The sequence below is a fragment of the Pelecanus crispus genome, chromosome 13 (genome assembly GCF_030463565.1).
Source record: "Pelecanus crispus isolate bPelCri1 chromosome 13, bPelCri1.pri, whole genome shotgun sequence".
Lineage (NCBI taxonomy): Eukaryota > Metazoa > Chordata > Aves > Pelecaniformes > Pelecanidae > Pelecanus > Pelecanus crispus.
Genome location: NC_134655.1, coordinates 18,589,257 through 18,616,001, shown reverse-complemented (window position 1 = coordinate 18,616,001; position 26,745 = coordinate 18,589,257). Strand labels below are relative to the sequence as shown.

General features: G+C 36.2%; 1 protein-coding gene across 1 annotated transcript in view; it reads left to right on the top strand.

The window, feature by feature from the left end:
- Window positions 1-11,353, top strand: part of DIAPH2 (diaphanous related formin 2) — a 249,543-nt gene extending 238,190 nt beyond the window's left edge. Inside the window, exons 29-30 of the mRNA XM_075720412.1 lie at window positions 10,031-10,089; window positions 10,390-11,353. Coding sequence (XP_075576527.1) covers window positions 10,031-10,089; window positions 10,390-10,455 — 125 coding nt within the window. The 3' untranslated portion in view covers window positions 10,456-11,353. The remainder of the gene's footprint in view (window positions 1-10,030; window positions 10,090-10,389) is intronic.
- Window positions 11,354-26,745: the final 15,392 nt, after the last annotated feature.

Genomic DNA, 26,745 nt, shown 5'->3' with positions numbered 1-26,745 from the left:
CATCTTTTACATCACCAAATCTGTCCTTTCTGACATGAAATATTTTTTATTAGAGGATCTAATTTTACTTTTGGACAGCTGCTAAAAGTGTGTGTGTAGTCATGATAGGGGAGACACATTCTCTGTTTCCAGGTTTGAGTTTTTTCCTTACTGAAGCAAACCTAGCTTCTTTACTCTCTGAAATTTGTTTCGCCCTTCTGATTCATAAGATACACCTTTTGCACTGTACATGAGATGCAATAAAGGTTACAAATTAGAAGCTCAAGGGAAAATATCTGAATAAATGTAATTCTATTGCAGTGTATCTCTTTTTGTGTTTCTTTGTTACTGTTACTTAGACCTGACCTTACAGGATTTGACACATCACATATCTTGTTCTTTGTTGTGTTATTTTATGAAGTACTTCCAGTTGTCTCATTTGGTTTAAAACAAATCGTACACTCACGTCCTAAATGTTTCACTAGTCAGAATAATTAAGTTGATCAGGTCTGGGAGCATTGGAAGGAAAATAATAGGGTCATTGAAGCATTCAAGCTCTAATGGGAACCTGAGCTCATTCAGATATCAAATCTAATAATTGCTTTACACCTGTATACACACTCCCAGTGAGCAAGTTCACATTAAAGGTTTAGTGGTACACTTTCAATACTCTGTTTCAAGGGAATTTTAGTACTGTTTTTAAAAGACTGGGTTGTTTTGACTTTTTTCAACTTTGTTGTTGTTGTTTTTGTGTATCAGTATCTGATTACGCATCTTTATGCACTGGAAAATATTTTCACGTCAGAATTTCTTACTAAAGGTGTCATATGAGTAATGTATTACAAATCACATTTAATAGCAGTCAGAAAAATATGAAGGCTATCGTCTGAGTTTCGCTGCTTTGAAACAATTTATTAGCCAAGTTAAAATTTACTGTATACAATTTAACAGTATTCAAAGTCTGGAACTCTGTGTTTTTACGTGATTGTGTGTGTGGTACAGCATAAGGATTCGAGGGATACTCATAGCCATGATTGCTGCTTGAAAAAGGCAAGTTCATAAGGATGAGGTAAAAATCAGCATTATTTTGTGAGATTGTATGAGAAATGAAGCAATAATTATAGCTTCTCAGTTTAAGTAAAATTTGTGACAAATCTCTATGAATGCCGGTGGTGCAGGCTGTCACAAAAATTCAAATAAATTTTATCACAAACAAAAAAATACTGACTAGGAAAACGACAGCTATTCGTAGCAAGTTTCAGTAAATTCCAGACTCAAATGCTGGTCACAGTGCTGCTTGTTATTGGAGAGGATTTGAACTGATGCAATCGTTCCTCTTCATCTTCTTTTTATTTTCCCACCTTTATAAGTTTAGTTCTCAGCTGAGAATTCAAACTGAAAAAGAAATGGAAAATGGCTGTATATGTGTCTGCATTGTACTGACATGAAGGCCTATTTTCCTCTGTAATTTTAAAGGCCAATTACCCTTGGAGGAAGGGAGAAAAATAGATTGATTTGTCTTGTAACCCCTGAGGCAGGCATGTGTTGTCTCAAAGTAAGGCTTTTCCCTTGCAACTCTTGCGGAAGAGCTTTCAATGCATATCCTAAGTGGTACTATTAACAAAGAAAGCAAAGTCAAATTAAAATATTAAATAGATCATTTAAAGGTTTGAGGAATCTTAGCTTATTGGGCCAAGTTTTTGGTTTTGGTTTTGGTTTGATTTTTTTATTTTTTAAATCTTTAAGGCCTGGAGTAAGCAATAGTAAAATTTATTTTGAACAGATTACTTGAAAACACGGTTTACAAATCCATTTTTATTCTATAAATACTTAACTTTATTAGATTTTCTTCATCTCTAAATAGGACAAGTATTCATTTGCTTAATGGAATTGTGATACACATGGTCAACATCCTAGATTTTGGTTGCAAAAGTGTTGCTTTTATTGCGTTCCTGTACTGTATTGACTGTGGTCACAGCTGGATTACGCTGAGCTAGTAAATGTCATCACACATGCCATTTAACATTAAAACTTCTCACATTATTCATTTTTAAAGCATGTATAACACGTAGAACATAAATAAATGCTTTTCCCACTGATGTTCTGCATTTTCATACAACTCAAAGGCCACAGTTAATGGTGCCCTGCAAGCTAGGTCTGCGTGGCAGCAGTAAGATTAGACGTGGCCTTGTTCCTTTCTAATCTGAGTGAAACCCCTTTGTGTCAGGACTTAAATCCTTTAGCTCTCTGTATTTTAGACCTGGCTCTGTACTACAGTGCTTCTGGATATTAACAGCTTTTATGTAGCAAGTTAAAAAGAATCCAAACATCCACCTTTGAGAAATTGCGCACATAGGCTGGTCTGGGATCCTTCTTAAAGTGAAGGTACTGTGTGTTACCTAAATGACTAACACTTTGGAAGCAAATATTTTAAAACGCTATACGTATCTAGATGCAAATCTGTCTTACCGTAAGGCTTACTATGTTATGATGGTACTTTTGGCACTTCTGACTTCTGCAGGTAACTCGGAGGCTGTGTGTGTCTGCTTTTTTCTGAGGAGCCCTTTGGTCTTGAGAGATGTCCTCTCCAGTCTGTTACAGTTCTTAATGCTTTTTCTTCCTATCCTAGAAATCTTCTTAATAGCTACACAGACCCCTTTTCTTCCTCTTTATTGCTTCTAACACCTTTTCCTACTCTGCAACACCTTTTCTTATGTATCAATATATCGGCAAACATCCCACTAACCAGGTCAAGAACATAGTTTTTAAATTATTATAAGATCAACACATGATACCTTTATAATTAATGTGTTTGGGCTGTTTATATGAGCTATCTGGTTTTAAGGGCTTTAAAGAAAAAAAAAACTCAAAACAAACACACACCCCACCACCCCATGCCCCCGCTATTTCTTTGGCCTGAGAGTGAGTTTCTTTTTCTCCATCATAACAACATATACTGTGTATATGTTCAGGTTATCACTCAGCTTTCACATGAAAGTCTGGGGTTTGACCTCAACCAAAATAACACAGGCTTTATGGAATTTGACCTCACAGCTACAAGGTTTGCTCAAAATCTCAATGTTTTCTTTGAAATTCATGCTAAAATAACCATTTTAGCTGTCATTTAAGTTTGATTGTCAAGAATTTGAGATTCTGTTTAGGAAAAGAAAGCTGAGAACAGGGATGTCGTATCACTTGATCTTTTCTCATTTTCGGTTACAAAAATATCAAATCTGAATGAATGTAAAATGACCCAGTGTGATTGTTATAAAGGGTCTGGTTCAGATTTTGCCAGGCATGTGTAAGGTGCCTGTTGAGGTTGAAATAAGAGTGTTTAAAAAACTAAAAGATTAAAAGAAAACATATTAAATGTATAGTTTCCCTCAACTCAGAAAAGTGTTTTATTTGCTTGTTTCATCTATTTGCAATAAAGATCTTTTGGAAAGTGCTGTCTATTTCAGAGAGTTCTTTCTGAAGTGTTATTTTGGCTGCATTTCTCCCATAACTGATTTTTACCTCATTGCTGGTTTTTTTTTATATAGGCCACACATTTTGAAAGATCAGTTTGAAATCAGATCTCAGAGATGGACTGAATCTTAACAGAACCGAGGTTAGGAGAGCCATTTTCTCTCAAGGTGCTGTTTCTCAAAAGGATTTTGTTCTAGACACCAACAACAGTTGTGAAGCTTTTAATTTCCTTGACTAGCTTATTTCTCAGTTGGTATTCTCTAATAATGTCATAGGTACAGGCCAGGCAATATAGAGAACAGTGTTCAGCTGTAGCTGTTAAAGAGGTGCTGGAGATTGATGGGCTTCCCTGCTGTCTTACAATATATCAATTCTGCTTCTGTCTTATGTTCTATCAATTCCAATTTCCAGCCTTTCATTGTTGCTAAGCTAAGCTGATGAAGGTGCATGCAGTCAATAAAGAAAAATATTAATGAAGTTAATTCTTGTCATGGGTTGCTCTTTAAAGCAATGGATAATACGCTGTTACATCAACTGACGTTGTAACTTGGCTTCAGTTTTCGCTCTCCATAGATGGTTCAAGGAGAAAACTAGATGCTAAAGTGATTTACATTTATTTGAACTTGTCCCACTTTTAATCAGTGACACTATACAGAAAATATTTAGTTGTCTCTGTCAGAAAAAAAGTGACACTTGTAAAATTCAGATTTCCACCTTTTTCTAAAGAAAAAATACTAACATCGTCAGTATCACAGATGCAGTGTTTGCTCCTTGGAATTATTATCTGTTGTGACAGTTTATCCATTAAAACATTTTTAAATGACCAGCTTACTCATTTTTTGTGTAATCATTCCATACTTATAGGAAATTATCTTGTTCTTCTGGTTGCTTCCCATGCTACATATGTTTGTGGTGCTTGCTGAAGTACCTGGAATTGTATGAGTATTTTCCCTTGGGTTGCTCTGAAAACAAGATGTATTTCAGTAGGATTTCCTATTGAACAAAATTTTACATGAATGAATGAATAAATATTTGATGTAAATACTTTGATTCCCAAAGGCATAGGCCCTACAAATTTCCTTACAACATGCATTTCTGCATCTTTTGCATAGTCAAAATTATTTCAGAAAGATGAAATTTTAAATATTTTATTCATTGCTGAGTGTTCTGCCTTCTTCATATGGTCATTTTCAAATCGACTCAAGCTGGCACTTTTCTCTGAGCATTAAACACCTTTTATTATTGTCAGCTATGGGAAGGTTAATTCTTGCACCTTGGGGTGGTTAGTCAGGAGGGAAACAACAGGAAAAAAAAAAAGGAAAAAAATGTAGTGATTTGGCAAATTAGTGGTGGGAGCTTTTTAAATAAATTAGCATTTCGGAGTTCTCCCTACCGAGGCTCATGCCCTCCAGCATGTGCTCCAGCACAACAGTTGCTAGCTGAGCACCCAATGCTGTACACGACCCCTTTCCCAGATTCAACATTTTGGCATTATTTTAGGCTCTTATTAATGTGATCAACATAACATCTATTAACTAAGGCATTATTTAAGATACGTGTTGTTCAGGTATGAGGGTCCTGTGACCACTGTCTTTGAAGAAGGCAAAATAGTTCTGGTAGTACTCGTTCTTGAAAACCCCAGTGGTCTTTTTAGCCCCTTTTCCTACAACATTTAGTTGCTTTGTCTTCTGCACACAGATTAATGTTTCAACCTTTTGTTTTAAAAAAAGGGGTGAAAACTAGTTACCAGCGCCAGTCATGTTTGGTTGATGGTTTTGTGAGGTTTTTGTGTGGTTTGGGGGGTTTGGTGGTGGTGGGTTTTTGATGCTGATCTAGGGGTGCTGCAGTTACTTACATTTGGGAGGAACTTAGTCTACTGATGAGCATGCTAGGAAAGTCTGCAGGGAAATAAGTCTTCAAAATCAGCCTACTGTTTGAATTGCCTGCTGTAATTAAGGCATAAAGAAATACTTCTAATGCTTTAAGTGACTGGAAGAAAAAATATTTAATCCTGGGGAGTTAGTCAACTAAGGTACCAAGCCCAAGGTAGCAGTTTCAAATACATTTATAATTTTAATAAAAGACATGTCAAAGAGAGAACTTTTTTTGTGGTTGTTACAGGACAATACAAATTCCAATTGCGTACCTTTGAGGTATGGTTTTGTAGCCTCTGTCTTTTTCTATTATCAGATATCTCAGTCTCATGACTAGTCCGTTCGATTGCACAACATCTATATTATTACTAGCATTGATTGCTCATAAAAAGTAAGGTTTATAATTAGCAGAGCACAAATTACTACCTGGAAGAATGGGTAAGAAGAAAGCAAAATGGAAAAGTGACTTAATCTTAGTATTGAAGTTCTGCAAAATATCATTTACTTTTCTCCTAATACAACTTAGTTTTATATTGATAACAAGCCACTGAGTTAATAAATCTGTTGCAGCTATTGAGACTTCTCTTTTAATAACAGAACTAATGAAGGAGCATTAAGGAAAGGAAAAATACATTTTGCAGAGTACAGTTTTTGCAAAAATATTTTCTTCTCCCCTACCGATGTATTTTTAATTGATTGTAATTTCTAATGCTTTACAGACTATGAGGGAGAATGTCTTAAGGGTGAAGTTTTCAAATTCCATAAAATGAAAATACATTGTCTAAAAATAACTGGTTAGATTTTTTGTTGTTGTTGTTGACTTCATGGCATATATTTATTGTACTTATACACTAAGCTTGTTGTGGCTTTGCTTTTTTTTTTTTTTTTTTTTTTTTAACATCAGTAGATTCATATTACGTGGTGAATGATGTGTATGTATCAAAAGCACCTCTACAAATATCTTGTATGTCATAGATATTATTTATTCCCATCTCAGTACTATATTGAGTGCAAGAAGACTTGAGCAAGTAATTGTTATTATAACAAAATCCATATATTTCTTCCAGTGGAGGTGTAAAGTTTATGTGGTCAAGATTACATTCCAGTATTATATATACTAAAAAGGAACTACTGATTTGATTTCTCAGTATTTAATTGTACATTTACTTCATTTGAATTTGATGCAGCTATCTAAAAGATGAAGATTATCTTATGGTATAAAAATACGCTTTGTTTTCCATTTTAATCCTTCATTCCTCTACCTTTTACTGCTACTGGTCTGTTCAGCTGATTGAGACACCACTTTTAAGGTCATGTGTTCATTTCTGGGACAGATTATAATGTCTGTAATATGAGCATTGCGGATGCTTCTTAAATGGCCTACTTTTAAAAGAGATGGGCTCCTAACATTGAAGTAAGAAACAAAGTTTTCATCTACATGGGTAGATGGGTTACCCAGAAGGCATTATTGATACAGACAGCAACTATTTCCATGTTTTCTAGTCATTTTACATGCTGCTAAAGTGTACACCTGAGCATTTAGCAATGATTTTTTGCTGAATTTTAAATACTTCCAGGTACTGCCATGGCCTTTTATTTTCCCTCCCCACCCCCGGCAATACAAGTGAATAGTTTACCATTTATTGACATTATATGTAGTTTTATGTTAGAATAGCCATAGTCATGTTAATAAGCCAGTTTTATTTAAAAATTTAAAAATTAAAAATTTTTGCTTTAGTCACTGAAATACCAGCCCAATCAAGTTTCAGATCCTAATATGAAACCCTTTGTTTTAACCTAATGGATATGTTTATACATATACAAGTACATTTTACATCTAGTGAAGAAATTAGTAATTTATGTGTGTGTATGTATGTACACATACTAATGCTTCTTTTTTTAACCAGATGTAAATATGCACCCACACAAGGTTGCTTGTAGATTCACTGTTGAATAAAATAGGTCTTTGTAAAGAACAAAAAATGCTTTGTATTAACCTGCAAAATTTTCAGATACGTTAAAGCTTCCATGTTGATAGTAACTAAATCTAATCCTCCGATCCCTTTTTTGTAGTGAGCTGAAAATTGTATCAAAGTCCAGTTTATATCCTACTTGCCTTTGTTTTAGTAAGACTCACTATAAAGCACTCAAAACTTTGCAGAAAAAGCTCTTGCAAATGTTGACATTGTTTCTTACTGGTAATAACCGAATTATTGTATCCCGGTTTCCTTGGTTATAAGAACCTTGTGGTTCTTTCCAGTCTCTCTTGAATCTTTCAGATTTTGTATTCCTGTCTCTAGAAAATATAATTACTTACATTTAAAAACTGGAAGTAATTTAAAAGAACAGGTTACTTCTAATACTTGGGAAAATACTTTGTTTGTCATTAGCTGAAGAAGGAAATGATAATGCTTCTGGTTTTTGCAATTTTGTTTGGGTTTTATTTAAGTTCCAGCTCAGTTGTGCAATTACAGAATCTGAACTGTCATTTGCAGAAAATGTTTCTCTCTACCGTGATGGGGAAACAACCAACCAAACAACCAACCAAACAAAAAAAAACCTAGAAAAGAGAAAAATCTGAAAAAACAAGTATAAAGAAATCAACAGTTCTTAGATTCTCTTAATCTATTTTTAACCTGTACAGTTGACAATCTTGAAGTTATATCAAGAAGTAGTCTACTGGTGAAGGCACGTCTCCCCACTGAGAGCAAGTATCACTGGATTCTCTACTATTCACTGTTACAGAGGAACAGCAGCACATTTTGGCTGATGACTCTCTTTCTTGGGTTTTAGATAGTGTTTTTGTGCTTTAATTTCCAGTGCCTAGTGACACTGCAACCAGTGTAGAGATTTATTCCCATGCAAAACAGATTGACTTAGGGTAATTTGAATACTTTATGCATGGATAGATTCATTAGGAAAAGGAGGCAAGGCAGAACTATAAAAAGAACTAATAATCTTGCTAAAGGAGCCGTTAATTCCCTGTGGCATTGGAGACACTTTCATTGAACAGGGAAAAGGAAGGTTGATTTTGCAGAGCCCATGCAGTCTCCACAGGCATTCTCTGTTCGTTGTCCAGAAACAGATCACAGAGATTACTTTCCTTGTCTTCTCCAGAACCTTATTTAATGTGCTTGGACCATTTCTGGCTTTGTTAGCTTAGAACAGAATCACAAAATGGTTGAGATTGGAAGGGGCTTCTGGAAATCATCTTGTCCACCCCACCGCTCGAGCAGGGTCTCCTAGACCCAGGGGCCCAGGACTGTGTGTAGACAGTTTTTTGACTATCTCTAAGGAGGGAGACTCCACAACCTCCCCGGGCAACCTAGTCCAGCGCTCAGTCACCCTCGCAGTGAAAAAGTGTTTCCTGATGTTCAGAAGTAACCTCCCGTGTTTGAGGTTGTGCCCATTGCCCCTGCTCCTCTAGCTGGGCACCACTGAAGAGAGCCTGGCTCCGGCCTCTGCGCACCCTGCCTTCAGGTGTTTATGCACGCTGGTGACATCCCAGATGGGGCTCTGCTCCGGCTTCTCCCCTGCTCTCTGCAACACGGCGATTCAGTCAGTCCCTTTTTCAGAGAATGTATTTCTACCCGTCGGGTGTGTTGGGGTCTCGTGCTTTACGCCTGAACGTTCTGCCTCGGCCCCAGCTTGGCACTCCCCCCGCAGTACCGGTAACGCATGCTTTTCCACTCTGCTGCGCTGTGGAGACAGCGCAAAATCGGCTCATTTGGAACAAAGCGGAGAAACCGGCTTGCCTGCAGTTTGTCTGTCAGACTTTTTCGCTTCCGAAGTGACTGTTGGTTGACAATGTTCCAGTACTACGTAGAGTTCTAGCCGTATATTGGGGCACCCTGACGCTGTGGCAATGTAGATACTGTGCTGATGCAAACAAGGAGCCGCAACCTGAGCGTGGCAGGAGAGAATAGAAAAGGCTAGGTCAAAAGCAAGCAGTCGGGGGGGGAAATTGCGTGGCAGGGCCACATCTAAAAAAAGAAAGATCAAAAACTCCAGAAAACTAAGTGGGGGTTAATTTTCTGCCCCTTTTTGTGTGTGTGCATGTGTATATTCATCGCTTTAAAATTTTATTTTAAAGGCATTTAGGAATGTGGCTGGGACTTCACGATTGTTTTCCTGTGATAGAGATATATTTATTATTCATTGCAATAATTACTGTGTAATATTTTATACTAAAAGTTGTTCACATTGCACAATCAGGAACTGCTTAGGAAGTGGCTGATTTAACTGTTCTATTTTTAACTCTGTACCAAATTATAGGGAACAGTGTTAGCGCTTTTATACCTGTAGGCTTGTATACTAGTAGGCTTTTCACCACCACGCTGGTCAGTACATTCTCATGAAACTTGAAATGTATTTTTCCAGACCTTCTGTGCATAAATTGTTTATTAAATAAGACTTGTACCCAGAATTTTAGTTATTGTTTGCTGTTTCCAAGGGGACTGTGTTTCAGGATTCTCCTGATGCTTTTATCACCCAGCTTCTCTGATCAAGAAAGTAATTTATTGCTGATTGCAGAACTCTTGAACTCAGTCTGGCAGCTGCAGTGTGAAACTTCTCTGATCCAGTCTCCTAGTTACTTATTTACATATAATTTGAAATTACTTTCAGGGCTGTTTGAAAACCTCTTGACATTGCGTTATCCATGTTTCAAATCTTACCGTGATTTGTTTTTTCCTCTCTTTGTTTTACAGATAACAGACGAGTAACTTTGGAAAGGTCTCGTTCTCGCCACAATGGAACAATTGCAGCTGTATGATTCTTCTGATGCCAAAGAATTAGTGAATTGTTTTATTTACAATTAAATGGATATACTTTGAAAAGAGTTTATCGTACAAATTGGCAATGATCGTAAAGGAATACTGGTATTGATTACATGAAAAGGTGTATAAATATTACATCTTTTAAAACCTATTGCTAAATAATCCACATACTGTATCTTATTACCCCAACTACCAAGATCTGTAAACAGTGTTAAACAGTAGGATATCTATCTTATTTTCTTATGTTCTTTCTTTTTTTCTTCCTTCCCCCCTTTTTTTTTTATTTAAAGCTGGCAACTTACATGAAAGGAGTTGGGGTTATGTTTTATATGGGTAAGAAAATACAAATTTGTTGAAAGAATACAGCTGTGGATTCCATTTGCAGTTCTCATTTGGACGTGAAAGGAAAAAAATAATAAAATGGTGTGTCAATAAATTCAGAGATGAGCTGGTCTACATTATCAGAATCTTTTTTGTAACCATAAAAAAGCAACACATAGCCCCAGTCAGGTTGCTGAAAATCTTATCTCAGTGTAAAGCCTGGTGGATTCAGCTATTTTGGCTGCAAGTAGGATATACCACATATCTACGCTTTTGGTGATGTGACAATGTATAGTTACTTATCACTGCTAAAAAAATTTTGAATAAATTTTGAATAAAACAGAGCATAGGATTTTACCAAAATTAAATGATATCAAGGGCAGGATCTGTTTTTAACTGTATCTAAGGAGGGATTTTTCTAATTATGCACTTATATATTCTTTATAAAGATATTTGGGGAAAAATATGATTGTCCTATTTTAATTATGCTAAAAATACCTTTGTGTAGGCTTTTAGAGACAAGCTACATTATGAAGTTATTCAGAACTGCCTCTGAGTTTTTCCTCTGTTTCTCAGGTAAAATATGTAGCGGGATCTCTACTGGTGGATTTTAGTGCTGAGGGTTTAGCAGCTAAGAACAAATTTTCTACCTGGAGCACTATATAGCAGTGATCAATGATTGCAGCAGACTGATTTTTCGGGAAGCTCCTCCCATTCTACTTTGTATACAGGCCCCTTGCACTGCAGTACCTCAGGTGAGCAGTCAGTTTAGTAGCTGACACTGTGTATGTTCTGCCACTCAGTGGGAAATATAGTTCCCTTTTCTCCCCAGACTCTAGTTGAATGTACAGTCTGTTCGGTGTTCAGGTCAGTCTTCACCATCCTTTTTACTAAAGGTTCATTACTTATCTGGATGGGATGGAGGATTTTAAGTGGGAGTTCCAGTGGAACTACTCATGTTGCTCAGCTATGATATTTAAAAAACCAGGATACTATGTAGTAGATAGCACTTGTTCTCAAATTATTATTGCTTTTCACTGATGGATGAATTATTATGAATACTGTTATTGCCTGGTGTTACGGAGAACTTTTTTTTTTAATGTTATATAAAGAATATTTGGAAGGTAAGGTGTCACATTGTTTTCTGTGCACAAACTGCTAGCTCTAGAGGAGCATTTGATACTGGGGCAGTGTAACTTTGCACTACTGCTTGAGCCAAGCATCTTTGTACAGTAGATTCTTTTTGCTTCTCTGGCAAGATATTCTTAAGACTATCTGACTGGTTTGGGATAAATTCTCACAATTTCAAACTACAGTGATCAATATCCCATTATTGTAAGGAAAGATACAGCTCCTTTTCAATCTAGTATGGAAATAATTTTTTAAAAAAAGTCTTCAAAGGAAGCAGGGGTTTTCCCTGTTGCTATATCTCTAAACATAGGAATAAAACTGAAGCCTAGTGAAATGTGTGCTGTCAACTGATACTCTTCCTAAACTGTTTGGGTTTTTTTGTGTTTTTAGTAACAAACTAAAGAGTTGTATGGTACTTCAGGAAAAAAAAAATGCATGCAACAGGATTCTGTCTCCCTGTTTATCAGTAAGAGATACAAAGAGTGACATCCTGTTTCATGTAAGGTCAACATCAACCTTGTATTGAAGCATAACTTTTTAAAATGGAACTATTAAATTTGCAGTTATAAACATGTGCTTAATGTACAAAGCCAGTTTAAAAGGATTAGGTTCATAATGTCTATATAAATTTGTACTACAATCAACAGTGTATTAGAATTCAAATTTTAAAATGAGCATTTTGCTGGGATTTACAAGTATTGGTATAATCTTTGTATGTGAAAACTCAAAAGCTCACAACAGAATCTTTATACTGTAGCAGTAATTATTAGTGCACGAGTTTTTCATTTCCATGGGTTATATTTTTTTTAAAGCTCTGTGAAAGCTGACTACAGATTTTCAAGAACCAAATCTTAGGAGAAAAAAAAAAAAAGCAAATCCAAAATAACATCATCTGATGCTTCTATTTTACTACTATTTTTTTCGTATTTGAAACATTTCTATAATTTAATGGACATATCTGTTAGAACAAAAGTGTCTTTCAAAGGAAAACTAGTTTAGAAGATAATTTATGTAAATATAGGGTGCTCGTATTTATGAAGTCTAAAATATTTTCTGAAATTGATGCTGGTCACTTTGTCTTTTGATAGTTTTTCAGTCTATATTAAATTGCAGATATTTTTAATGTTTTTATTATTGATCTAATTTTCAGAGGTGTCACATGTTTATCTAGAAGTGTAGAAGAGTAGCACCTTTTTCAGAAATGCACTTGCCTTATTTTCTAATTTTAAAAAATGAAATATATCAGTTAAATTATATTTGTATTCAGAGTAATCCCAGAAAGAAAATCGCTGGAGGGTTCATATATAAATTTCTTGCTAATTATGTTTCACTATATGTCCTCTGAGACATTACGTTAACAATATACCAGCACATCTGTTTGCATTCACATTTTACCAGTTACAAGTACCGAAGACATTTTTTTTAATGATGTTACACTGTTTACATTTCTTAGTTTATTTAAGAGGAAGATAATCTTACCTTTGCAATGAATTGAACCAAATTTGCAATGAATTGAACTAAATTTGTAATTGACATGGGAATGAAATGTTTAAATCATATACAAATATACAACTCTGTTGCTTAACTACTGGCTGTACAGATCAGCAATGTAAAGACACTAGACATTTTTTGCTCAAGTTTTATGCAGTTTACTGAGAAAAAAAGCGCAGCACAGTTTGTCAGGTATGTTTGTTTGTGATTCAACAAATATCCTTTCCCAGCACATAAGTGATGTTTAGTTTAAGTGTTAATCATATTATGAACTGATGATGCTAAAGCCAAAACAAAATTAGTGCCTCAGAGGGCATTGACAAACAGCTTCAGGAAGTATTCCCAGAAATACTGTTACATAATTTGTTCTGGTTTTAGACAACCGTGGTCAATATGAAAAATGTTATCTCAAATTATCTGTTCTTTCTTGAAAATTCAGATACAAATGCAAGCGTTCCCATAGTTCCCTTCTGTAGTATGCAAATAGTTATGAATATCTGTATATTTTTGCATTTTTGTGTGTGGTATATGTACTACCTCAGACAAATGCTGTAAAAAACATAATGTTTTCATGGTTTCTATCCAAACCACAATTTGTCAGTGACCTACTTTAAATCCACCCCACAATACACAAATGGTTTGCAAAACTCTGAGAATCTGGCTGAGTTTTAGGTTTGGCTCTGGAAATCCTCCTATAGCTTTCATTAAGAAAACTTTGCAATGATTGGCTTTTGCATCCCTCAGGCAAATCCTGCTTTGATGGGTGAATTTGGTACTTCCTATATTGAGAACGATATAGCTGGGAAATATTTGAAGCTGGTAATAGTTATGTAGGAGCAAACTTACCTATATATGTAAATTGCTTCTTATCCATTAAACAAAGGCTTGGCTGAATTATACTTTAATGTTTGCCTTCAAATTGCTGAGAGGTCAGGCGTAACAAATGCTAAGCGATAAAGCAACGTAAAGCCCACCTCTTATGTGCCATACTGTATTTGCAAGTTACTCATTTTAAAATAAGTATTGTAAGAAACCTCTACATCTCTTCTTCTGCAGTATCTATGCACACGCCCACGCATGCACACAAAATGTAAATAAATAAAACAAAAAAAAAATCAAAGCAGATAAAGCCAAATCCCTCAGCTTCAGGTGTCTCTATTTCAGATCACACATTGCTTTTGTGCACGAGAAAGGGAGTTGTGTAAGCCTGTGAATTCCGCAGTCCTGCAAGCTGTCACTCAGCACCCACTGATGTCATTAGAAGAACGTTAAAGGAGAAAGATTTGTTCTTGTAGTGCTTCTTTTAGCACTGTTTGAGGTGATACATATGCCACAGAATGTGAACAATAATCTCTTACAGTTTAGTCAGTCTGCTATCATGCACCATTTGGTTTCCCTTTTGGAAGTCATATGACTCCTGATGCCAAAAAAAAAAAAAAAAAGAAAAAGAAAAAAAAAAGGTGACAAAACTCATGCATTTCTATTTTTTAAACAGCTCTGTGTTTGTATGTAATGTTTAAAATAGGAATTTGATGAAATCACAGCCTGGCCATTGTTAATCCATGTATTCTGAAAAATGTAATAAAGATATACATAACATGATTTTGCTAGGTGCGCCAATGTTTTACTTGTTTATAATGATTATTACCTATTGAGTACCATCACCTCAAAATCTGTTTTTGTTATATAAAATTATCATGTTGAAATTACTTTCCATTTTAGCTTACTGACATTTTATGGATCTCTGGGTTTTTTTTTTCTCTGAGGTGTCAAGTATATTTGACTTGAATTTGGCGGAAAAGATGCCTTTTCCAATGGAGGAGGACTTTAAAAACAAAATAATCCAAAAAAAGCACATAATTAAAAAAACCCAACATCAAATCATGGTGATACCATTTTATTTTTACAAAAATAACAATAAAAGGGAATCACTAAACAAATTACATGGGTTCATATTTATTTTAGGTGGCTGGATTCCAGTATAGACTTTTAACGACAGACACATAGTCAGGCAGACAACTATTGTTGGTGTTTTCCAAATTATTTCCTTCACTCGGTCAGAAAATGGTCTTAATGAAATAGAAACTTGGCAGACTTTTACCTTCAGAACTGTACATTGCGTCTTAAACAACTTAATGATGTCACCATAACGGACTGAACTGCACAACAGTATGTAGAGAGAGAGCATTGAATTTCTGCAGTAAGTACTTAAGATTCTAACTGAATGGAATTCTGATTAGTATGATCAGCCGTGTTGATACAACACTCCTTAAGTAACTTTTTATATGTGGAAAAGATATGCCAAGGGATGGTTGAAGGCACCATTTTATTTTTAATGAACTGAACTACAGTTAGAATGCACTATTTGATATATGGTGAAGCAGTAGAGGTTAATTTTCTTATGGGATTAATTTAAAAAAAAGTTAAAACTTCTAAGTGCCCGCTATAAATGTAAATGCTATGATTGTCCTGATTAAGAACAATGTAGGAATGGTGTCCTACATATACCGTATTCTTGTTCCTTATTTTTAGGTAAATGTTCTTGACTTTCTAGTGTGGGAGTCTGGGATTCCCATCATCCTCTCAGATATTTTTGCCTTTGGGAGACTGGCAGGCAGAATTTGTCCTGAAACAAGTGGCAGGTACCTTAATACCTTTCTCAATGGTAATTATTTCTGTTGCTTCCTCACATGCTTAACAAATCCTGTATGTGAACTTCAGATTGATAGCAAGTTATGCTGCTCTGCCACATAGACAGACTCCTTTCTTACATTGGGGTACTTTCTGTAAATTTGAGCTATACTCCTCCCCTCTTCTACTTCTTCCAGTCATCATCTCAAAATTAGCCTTTCTACATTTTTTTAAGGAAGTCAATATTAATGGGCTGTAGTAAAATTATAAAAACATTCAATTGATTTGCTCAGAATTATTTGATGAGTACTTAATGGTTGTAATTAATCCTTTTCAATAGATGTGAAACTAAGATTAAGAAGAAAAATCCCAAATTCCAAGGGGATTTTTTTTTTTTGCCTATAGGCTGTGAGCAAACACTAATTTAGTCCACTTAAATTCACGAGATGCTGAAAGCTGTTTATTTGTGTTAGTGTAGTAACGAGGCCAATGTAAGAGACCCCTCTGACAGGCAGAGGATATTATCTCAGGCTCCACGCTAACAAAACCACAGAGCTTTTTGATTCCAGCTGGCCCTCACCCTGCCTGCTCAGGGCAGGTGCAGAGCAGGCTTGCGTCAGCCCGCAGTGTGTGGCTGTAGAGGTGCTCGTAGAGCCAGGTCTTCAGGACAGATTTGTAGAAGGGCAATGTGCCCAACTTTCTTCCATTGAAATAATTGATCTCTGAGTCTTAAGGGGCAAATTATCTGTGAGGCACCGATGACTGAAAAGCGCTGTGAGTGCTTATCTGCTTTTTAAAGTGCCTGGGTCCTTAAGAAAAAAAAAAAAAAAAAAAGGAAATAAAGAAATAAGACCTGGTCCAGATAAGGAATTGGTCAGATCCGGTGTAAACTAATTCTAATTCTTCACAGACATTACACCAACCCCATGTACCCAGGCCTCTGACCTGTAGAAGTTACTCCTGCAACATTCGGAAATGTATGTTTTTAACCAGTCTTTGAGAGTGCAAGGATGACTTGGTGAATAATTACCGGACTGGCAATTCAGTGGCATTAGAGATTCATGTCAGGCTGTTACTGTTCTAGCACTTTGGTGATGCAGATACTCTGAAGTGGCTCAGAAGACTTCCATTTGTGGAAGAAATTGTTAATGATCACACTTTCTCAAGCATCCTTTATCTGCCGGAGTAGTAAAAAGGGAAAAGGATTAATTTGAGGAGACAAAAACAAGTGCTAACCAAAGGTATATATATTATAAACTGTGAATAAAGTTGTAAATTTAAAGAAGTAACATCTTAAATGCACCACGGCTTGATTCCATACCTATTCAAGTAAAGTTCTTTTACTTAACTGGTACAGCATCAGTCAACTTAAAGAACAGGAGTATTTGCAGATTAAAAAAAATACAGACTAAACAAAAATAATGAGAATTCAATGACTGAATTCACTGCCATGAAGAGAAATGAGATTAAAAAGGCAAGAAGTAATGACAAATCTGCAAAAAGGCATTTGCACTACATGTCGTGAGTAGTGCTAAAACCAAACAGAAAAACAGGAGAGGCAGATTTGCCTACATGCGTTTGGCACTGTGCGTAATAGATTTTGAAATTGGTCTGTTATACTTTAATGGAGATTGGGGGATTTTGAAAGCTGTGGTAGCATAGGATGGCAAAATGAAAATTGTGCTTCCAGAAATATTTCAAAATTCTCTTAAGTCAAGAAAGATGTAATTTAATCATAGGCAATGTATGTGTAAGTGTAATGTGTATTTTACCTAAAACTAATTAAAATATCTACCAATAAGCTCTAGTTTTAATTCCAGTGAACACTAATTTGAGCAAGATATAATGAGTTTCAAATAGTATCTAGAGTTGAGTAACACAATATTTTATATAGCTTATTTTGTGACGGGTCTTGAAAGAGTCATAGCATCTTCTTAGGAGAAGATGCACTTGCAAACATCAGTAAAAACATTTTTATTTCAGAAAGCATAAACAAGTTAAAACTAGGAGGGTTCTTACATTTCAGCTGGGTATATTGCTGTGTATTTTGTTCTCCATTGCATTTTACTGTCCAGAGTTGTGCTCAAATTCTTGACTGCTAAGAAATTAAGCTTAGGCTTACAGGCTGCCTAGCTGCAGAAGTCTGCCAATGTGTTATTTATGGGGGAAGAAAGGAACTTACACTGTCCCAAGCAGTCTGCCCAGTGAATAGCCTTTTTTTGCGAAGATTTTTGAAGCATGAAAATAAAGCGATAATGATTGAGATTGTGGGGGTTTTGTTTGTTTGTTTGTTTTTTCCTTAGAGGTTTTAGTTCATCGCAGGATACTGTTGCCACTTAGGAATTAAGCTTAGTTGTAGTAGTAGTAGTGTTGCAATATAAGTTAGTAGTCATGGCATCATTAGGTCTAAATAAGTATTTTACTCCCTGTTTATGAAAAGCGTAAGATCGAAAAGTGTAAACTGGTGGGGTTAGACAGTTTCTACAGCGGTGATAATGCTCATCTTTTTTTTTTTTTCTTTTCTCCTCCTTCTTTTTTTCCCAGGAAGTAGTCAGAGATCATTTGAAATGCTTTGAGCTGTGTCCTTTTAGTTTTCATTTTTTTCAGAATTTTTTTTTATGTAAAACATCTCAGCATCAAATGAAAAGCAGAAAAAGCTGGCATTGAATTATTATAGCTGAGAAACCCTTGGGGGAAAAAATAGACAACTAGTGAGTGAGAAGGATGTGGAAAGATCCACATCAGTATAACAGTGACTCTTCTATTCTTCTGTTGTAGTTTTCACTCTTTAACCCGGTGTTACCCAAGCGAAGACCCAAACCGCAGCCACTCAGACGTCGCAGATTGGCTTGAGCTCTGGGCGGCTGCGGGAGCGGGAGCGCCTTGCGCAGAGATCTGTGCTCATCGGGCTGCGCTCTGGGAACTCCTGGTACCTGCCTGCGGAGCGCTGCGGGAGGCGCGCGCTGCGTTTTGATTGGCAGGTCTTGGAAAAGAATTTTAGAAAGCGAGATGCTGCTGTGGGCCAGTTCCCAGCAGGGCAGGAAGATGAAGCAGGGGGAGGGAATGCTCTCCGCTGTCTTGGACGCTGCCTGGGAAGCACGGAGCTGTTGCTTCCTCGAAGTCACAGTTTTACGCTGCAGGCTCAGGCAGGCGTTGGTGTAGCAGCTTATTTACATGTTTCAGCTTTCTCTGCGCTGTCAGGGTTAAGAACAATTTAAGAGAAATTAAAGAGGTCATTTTTCGTTGCATTTGAACGATGTGGAGGAATTCTGTGCAGTACAAGAACCCTGTGTACAGATACGGCATAAAGCTGGTGGTGGTGGTTCTTTGATTCTGTTCTTAGCCCAACTACTAACCTAGAGGAAGTAGCTTAGACTCAGACTTTAATTTCATCACCTTTAAAGATAGATTAGCAAAACTTGCACAAGATTATGCTGTTACCAGCTTGATTTTTGAAAGGTTGGCAGAGAAATTTTTCCTTGCGTTGACTAGGTAAATTGGTACAAATTCATTCTGTCTTCCCTCTCCTCGCTCAGACGTTAGCAGATTTCTGTAGTTAGTCTGCAAAGCCATTTACATTCCCTCAGCGCTAACACCTGTACAATTCTGAACAGTGACCTGCAGTGGAAAGAAAAAAATACTGAAAATAGTGATGTACTCAGATGAAATACAACCACCACATTTTGTTTTTACGACCTGCATGTGTTATTTGAAGCAAAAATTTGTATTGATTCACTTTAGATACATAAGTATCACTGAGGTATTGCTGCTGTAATGATAAGCAAGTGTCTCTATCGCATATACAATACGTTGCACAATGTTAATGCTTTCTGTATTGATTGACTCAGACCACTATTCCTCATAAGCAGTAGGAAGTCTTAAAGCCTGATGCAGATGCTGGAATGTGATTATGTTATGATGGAATGGAGCTTATTCAGCAGTCTGGTGATTATTAAGGTAATGAGGGTAATTTATAGCTTCTTATGACCTACTGGTACCAGAAGCTAAAATGCAGGTGTTAGGGGAAACAAAACCCTACTTCAAGAGCTAATAGACACAAAAGCACATCAATTGTTGTTAGGTAGTGATAAGATACAAAATGTATAATTTATAGAGAGCCTTAATTAGTTCATATTTGGATCTTTAGGTCTGGTTAATATGCCAAGCCAGACATCCAAACTGCTCTTCAGTTTAGTATTATTAGAGCAGTTACCTAACGTATTATTGTAATGTTTATGTGTACTGTAGTCAATCATCTGGATGCCGCTGTGTAGGTTATGCAGAGTAAGCCTGGCTCTGCTGATTTCAGGCTGATACTCGGAAACTGAATGGATTACATGGCAGCTTTTCTGTGGACTTCAGAATCATTCCCCATCTATATGTCAAATTATAGTTATCCATACCTATAATTTTAATGAAAGATAAGTTCTCCATCAGAAGTAAAGTTTCTTCATATAAAAAATTTCCCCAAACCATCTGCAAGTGCCCACATAAATATTTAACTTTATATTAAAGTTTTGATTCTTGGAGCATGATTACATTGGTTAAAAAAATGGATAATATCAATTGTATGAGTTTATTGAAATTTGTTGCTTTCTTTAATGCCCTTTATATGCTGATAGTATATGTGTTGGTTTATGACATAAATTTTTTCATCTCATTAGTTCCTAAAAGTAGCTGGTTCCCTGCATTTCAATATTAATATTCTGAAGCTTAAAGGTAAGCTCAATTGTGATATCAGGTGGTTAAAAATTATTTTGTAAGTTCTTTATCACAAAACTGGGCATGGATTCTGTTTGGGAGAAAATATTTCCAAGTATCTAGCTACCAAGAATTTAACTAAACATAATGGAAATGCCTTTTGCATCATCTACATTATGTTTGCACAGTACAGTCACTTAACAAAAAGGAATAATCTGCAGTCATTCACAACAACATAACTTAATAATTACTTTATTATAGCATTCCTGCCCAACTGGATATTCAAAGTATACGTTGGCAGAAAAGAGCTATCTCGAGTTGAAGTGAGTGGGAGACAAACATCTGACTTTTTAATAGCGAAGGATCGACAAAAAAAGGAAGCGGAACGGTGATAATCAGCTGTCAGTCTCAGCTCTCAATCACACTGGTAAAAAATATCTCAAGGAACTTCATGATTTACACTGGAAAGCAACATTTGGTATAATGAATAATGCCAGAAAGGATAGGAAAGAAATAATGAGGAAGTGCAAAATACATATAAAATAGTGTTATAAAGTGATTTGTGAAAGCTGGTGTTTCAGAAAGTAATGAAAACACGTAAATGCCTCAAAGAAAAAACAGGGAAATTGGTAGCACAGAGAGAGAGAGTCTGCTATATTAAGGAAGAAAAGGAGCAAACTCGCAGCATATGGTTAGTTTTATCATCTAACACAAGGTGTTGCTCAGCTCTCATCCTTCAGTTTGCAGTAGAAAGCGCCAGCATGTTTGTCCATAAGGTTAATACTGTGGCACAGCCTGAGAAAGGTGCCAATGTGGGGGAATTCGCTCAGCCAGCCAGAACTGGGTTCCAACTGTGTAAATGGCATTTTTAAAATAAGAACCATTATTTTCTTGCCTGCTGAGATTTGGTGGTCATCTTTAGGCATTACTGCGACGGCACTTCACTAACAAAATTCAGCCCACATCTCTGTAAAGTGGACCATACACCAACAGTATCTTAAGGAATCACTTAAATGTCATAAACAAGCAGGCATAGCTTAGAAAAAAGGTTTCTCTAACCCCACTTTACAATATGTAAAGCTAAATTTAATTTAAAGGATGTTTCTTAAATATAAGGTGGAATTAGATATCTAACTTTTTAAAATGTGGGAACAGGAGCAACTGCTTTGCCACTGAAATACTTATGTATTGTAAGACTTCTGTACATGCTGAAGTGAGGTGACCTAGTGCTTTTTAAACTGGAATTTTTCATGAATATGATAATCACAAACTGGAGTAGAAACAAGTTACAAAAGGGGGCAAGAACATAGCTATGCTAAATAATTCAGCAAAAACTATTTCAGGTGCTTTTGGGGGCTTTTTGCATCTGTCCGTGTATTTTCTTCCTAAATCATTCAATTTCTGTAATCTTACTTATACAGCAGCAACCATTCAAAGAAGCACTAAATCATAGGCGGTATAATCCCTTTTACACAAAGGAACAATTTAAAAAGGATAAACTTCATTTTTTATGGGTTTCAGTGAACTGTATCAGGGAAGTCTTGTCTTTTCCCATTCATTTAGTTACTGTGTTTGCCTTGAGCTCGCAATGCGTTTTGCCCTGTAAAATCTTGAGTGGTCTTGATTCCTGCATTTGGCAAAGAACCGACATAGTAGATAAAAGGTCTCTTGATCTGTTCCCTTGTGTTGTCCAACAAGCGATTCAGACTTGCAGCTACTTATCTATGAGCTACAGAGACTCAAATCTGAGGGTCAAGCAAAATTTCTTGTGAAATAAAATTTATCACACTATATGTAAAGTAAACAGAACTTAGAATGTAATAAAAATGCATCTGTTGAACGCTATCTTAGATGTCTTTGGTTTGGTTGGGCTGTTAGAAAATTTTGGCCTTTGAATAAAATCTATTTATGCATATTATTGAAATACCTGGTAGAAGAGTTATGCCAACATTAGTCTTAGATATTGCTTACTACTAGGATTATTCACCTAACCAGGTTTTTGTTGTTGCTCAATAATTTCACCATTATTGGCTTTCGTTTTGAACCAGATTGATGAGCACTGTTACATTTGAGGAGAGGTGTACCCTGCCAGTTCCAACTAGCGTATGTCATTGATCAAGGTACATGAGAGATGTCAGTCCCTACTGATGTAGGTAAGCAGGGGTAGCCTTTCATGTAAATTCTGCTGTGTCAGCAAAACTATATTTTTAGTGTAGTACCTGTAATACATAATTAAGGAACCTAATTATATAAAAAGTAGAAGTTACTTTCCTTACAAAGTATACTAGTTTTTGTACACAGTAAAGCATTTGCTCCTAACAAAGACATAGCCTGCAATTTTGGTACAATCCAGTACCAACACAGTCATAATTTTCTTTCATTATGATTTTAATCAGATTTCTTTCATGGAGGATCAGTTGCAGGTGCCTGAGTCTAAAAAGGAGCAGATGTGAAAGATCAGGTAGGATCTGATGCCTAATGTAAACCAAAAGGTTTCTGTTGAACTTTAGATTTTTTTTTTTTTTTCCCCACCTGTGGAGCAAATTCTGAAATCTTTTGCTTTCACCATGTGTTTCATCCAGTATTCTTTCAGTTAGTTTGTCTCTCTCCACATAATTTCAGCTGCCACTGTGGTGGTTGCCCTTTACAGAGCAGAAAATTGAAGTTATCAATTAACATCTGCACTACACATTTTCAGACTGGAAAAGCAAGGAACATCCAACAGAATGTGAGGGAGAATTTTCTAAAGAAACCAAATTCAGCAAACTGAAACAGTGAGACTAGGTCCTCATAATTTTCATGGAAGCAGCCATCTTCACTCATACAGGTAGACTCCACCCCAAAGAAGTCCTGTATGTTAGTATATACTTTAAAAACGTACTGCACTTATCTCTGCTCTTTGACAAATGGCTATTACCTGAGGCGCAGAACTGAATGAGGTTCTTGGTATGGTGGAGTTCTCATCCATATAGCTTCCTGTGTTTCTTTTTCTACAAGGTGACAGTCTTTGGCAATATAACTGTTTTCTCTTTCTCCCTCTCCAGGATCATTTTGTGAACTAGTGAGGCTGAGTTAGGTACAGTGGAGAGAAATAGTCAGTTTTATGGACGTCTCTTGAGGAGGCAGAATTGACCACAAGAGAGACTGACGGAAGTGTCGTTAGTTTATTGATGCAGCGTGCTAGGAAACAGAACATTGAGTCCTAAATGTCGAGGGCTTTTTACTTAGTGCAAGGGAGAGACAGCAAGGTAAATGTACATGGAGGGACGAGAAGATGCATGTTCGCTATGTCAGTGAGCAATGACAAGAATTGTATTCATCAATGATGCAAGGGTAAAAGAAGCAGAGGTTTATATTTCTCAGAAGGCATTGCTTATCCTGGCAAAATGTAAATACAGCGATCTATAACTGCCCAGCAGTGTGTGATGTGAATAATTATTTTGGCCCCAATTCACTTTTGGTGCAGTTTAACGTTGGTGGTATTAAAATCCAATCCTTTAACTACAGGTTTTCTATCCCCCAGAGGAAACAGTCCCGTCTGGCTGAATGCCCTTCTCAGAAAATCTTCTTGGTAAAAATGAATCTCGTTCTGAATATGTCAGTGTTAAATGTATCTAAACCCACTATCTTACTCTAAAACCAGTATTTTTGTACCTAATGCTGGGCCCAGCCTTTTTGCAACATTTGTTGTACAAGACAACGATGTAAGTATCCAGCACAGAGACTGATTAAAAGGTTTTCCGTATAGCTTCTAGCTGGTTGCAATTTAGAATATGAGTTGCTATACTGAGATGCTGAAAACTGTAAACAGTATTTGCATTTTGTTATGAATATTTTGCATAACTTTAAGGATGTTTTCTTTATCCCCAAGTGGGTCTGTTTTGAGCCCATAATGTACTGTGAAGTTTCAGTAACACAGAAAAATTTGTTGAGCACAAATGGGCCAGGATCACAGCAGACGTAACAGCATTCAAGCAAAAAGCGTTTTGCATCAAAAATGTGTACACATTTGCATTTTTGATGCAAAAATCTACTTAATCAGCACTGCAAATGAAACCCATAACTGAGGCAGTGCAGAATTCTATGAAATTGAAAAGTTCTGTGTAATTTCTGAAAAACAAAGTCTATTTTGCACAGCTCTAACTATAGCTAATATTTAAACCAGTTTAATCATTGGTGAACTAAAATGGCAGAAATACTCTGAACTTCTTTATCACTGTAAGTTTTTAATGTCCTTACCTCTGTGGAGTAGCTTTTTTTAACATTTCTTAATTAAACATTTATCCTGTTTAATTGCTAGGAAAAGGAAAAGCACAGAAAGATTCAGATCTGAATTTTAAACATCATCATTTTAGGCATGTTGATTTTTCTTCTCAGTTTTAGATGCTTAGGGAGTTATGTTGCGGGAAATTCAGCACACAAGATTCCTGTTGAAAGCCAAAGGTGTTGCAGCTGTTCATCTCAGGCAGTTGTTTGTGTCACAACTGAGGTATCTGTTCTAGAGATTTCTTCAGAAATGCAGTCTATGATGGCTGTCCAGAGTTGACTAGGAATTCCAGAGTTTTATTCCCTGAATTCTGACTTTTGAAAATGTTCTTTTGTCCAGAATGGGTTCTGTTTTCTAGCATTTGTGAGTCACCATAAATTGGTCTTCTGAGATGGATTCTACCTGGAAAAGGGAGTAGTGACCTGCATCCCAAAGCAGCTTTTAATCTAATTAATAGTTATTATCAACTGTTATTTCTTTTGGATTTATAATTTCTTTCTTATGCAGTTCTCCCTGCTAGCGTTGATTTATTTTTAGTGAAGAAGTATGAAAATTCCACCAGACCTGACATTTAGTCTTACCAGAAGACTGACTAGGCCATGCAAACTAAGCAGTGGTTTTTTACTTAGTCTCAATCTCATCTCCCTGAGATGAAGTTATAGATGTGTGTAAACTGGCAAAGACTCCTGCAGGCAGATGGCTACTGTTTTTCTCTGTTGGCTGACAGAAAGAATTTCTTGCTTGTTTTCAAAAAAAGGACAGACAAAGAAAAAAAAAATCCCTTTTTTTTTAACCTGAGATTATAAAATAAAAGTGAATTTCAAGGTAGCTTCAAAGTAAAAATGTTTCTTTTTAAGACAGTAGTGTTTTTTTCTTTTATGCGTTAAAATAAAAGGAGAGCTTTCTTTCACAGAGGAAGGGGAGAACTATTTTGTCAAGGTCCTTCTATAAGCAGAATTTCTTGTGTAAAAGGTTTAAGACATTTTACAAATACTATAACTGTGCTAACATTTTTTGAATCCTGTACTTGCGATTCTAGGGGTTGCATTTCTAAACCATATAATAAGCCTAAATAGGGAACCTCAGTCAAATGTCAGGTTTCTTGTCTGTAAGGTATTTCCACTCTTAAGTGTAGTGCAGAATGTCACTGTCATTCCAATTAGTGCAGCTGATTGGTATTGAATTTGTTTTATTTGACATACTACAATATTTTTGCTTCAAGCCAGACATTTTGTACAAGATACAGAAACAGCACCTAATCACAACAGACATTAAGGCTAATGGCAGAAAGGACCTCTAAGAATGTGTAAAATGGAAGAAACCAGCTTTCTAATTTTTGCAGTGTTTCACCTATATTTGTTGTAACAATATTAAAAGATATTTTAGGAGAATACAGAGATTTAAAGCATGCTATTTACATTCATGTTTTCCTGGTTTACTGGACAGTAATGTTATTCTTACAACTCTTCCAAATAAGGACATCCATTTTTAACACATAACTCATTTGTCATTGTACCTTCTTTGTCTAGAAAATTGGGAAGATAAAATTTAAACTAAGATTCTTAAGGTTAGTCCTTCTGTTCTTAACTGGCTTCTGAACTGGTCTTTTATGTAAGGCTTTGGGATCCCAAGATTTGTCACCGCAGTGGAGTAGCTCTCCTTCGCTGTATGTATTCATTAGCTTATATGCTGAATTCATCGAATTGACTGGAGAACGGTCTCTGGGAGTGAAACATTTGTACAATAGTCTCAATCCTTAGGCTGAGAGGCATTTGCAGGTGACTTTCTTTGTTCATGAATAAAGGTGCAGGAAGAGGATCCTGAATGCTGGAGAGGTGATGTTTGGCTTGATGTTTATCTTCTCCTAGCTGGCATGCAGAGTCCTTATCTGACTATCTGATAGTTGGTCAAACCATCAACAGTCAAATACACCTTTAGTGCCTTATGGGAAAATATTCAGTGAAGAATTTGAGAATCCCAACGGTTTGCAGACATCTGCAAGCTTTGGAAGAGAGGTTAAAGGCTGAACGGACTTGAGACTGAACTGGTCTTTTGCCTGCCATCATAGGCCACGCAAATCAAGCATAAGGTATGTTGGCAAGGC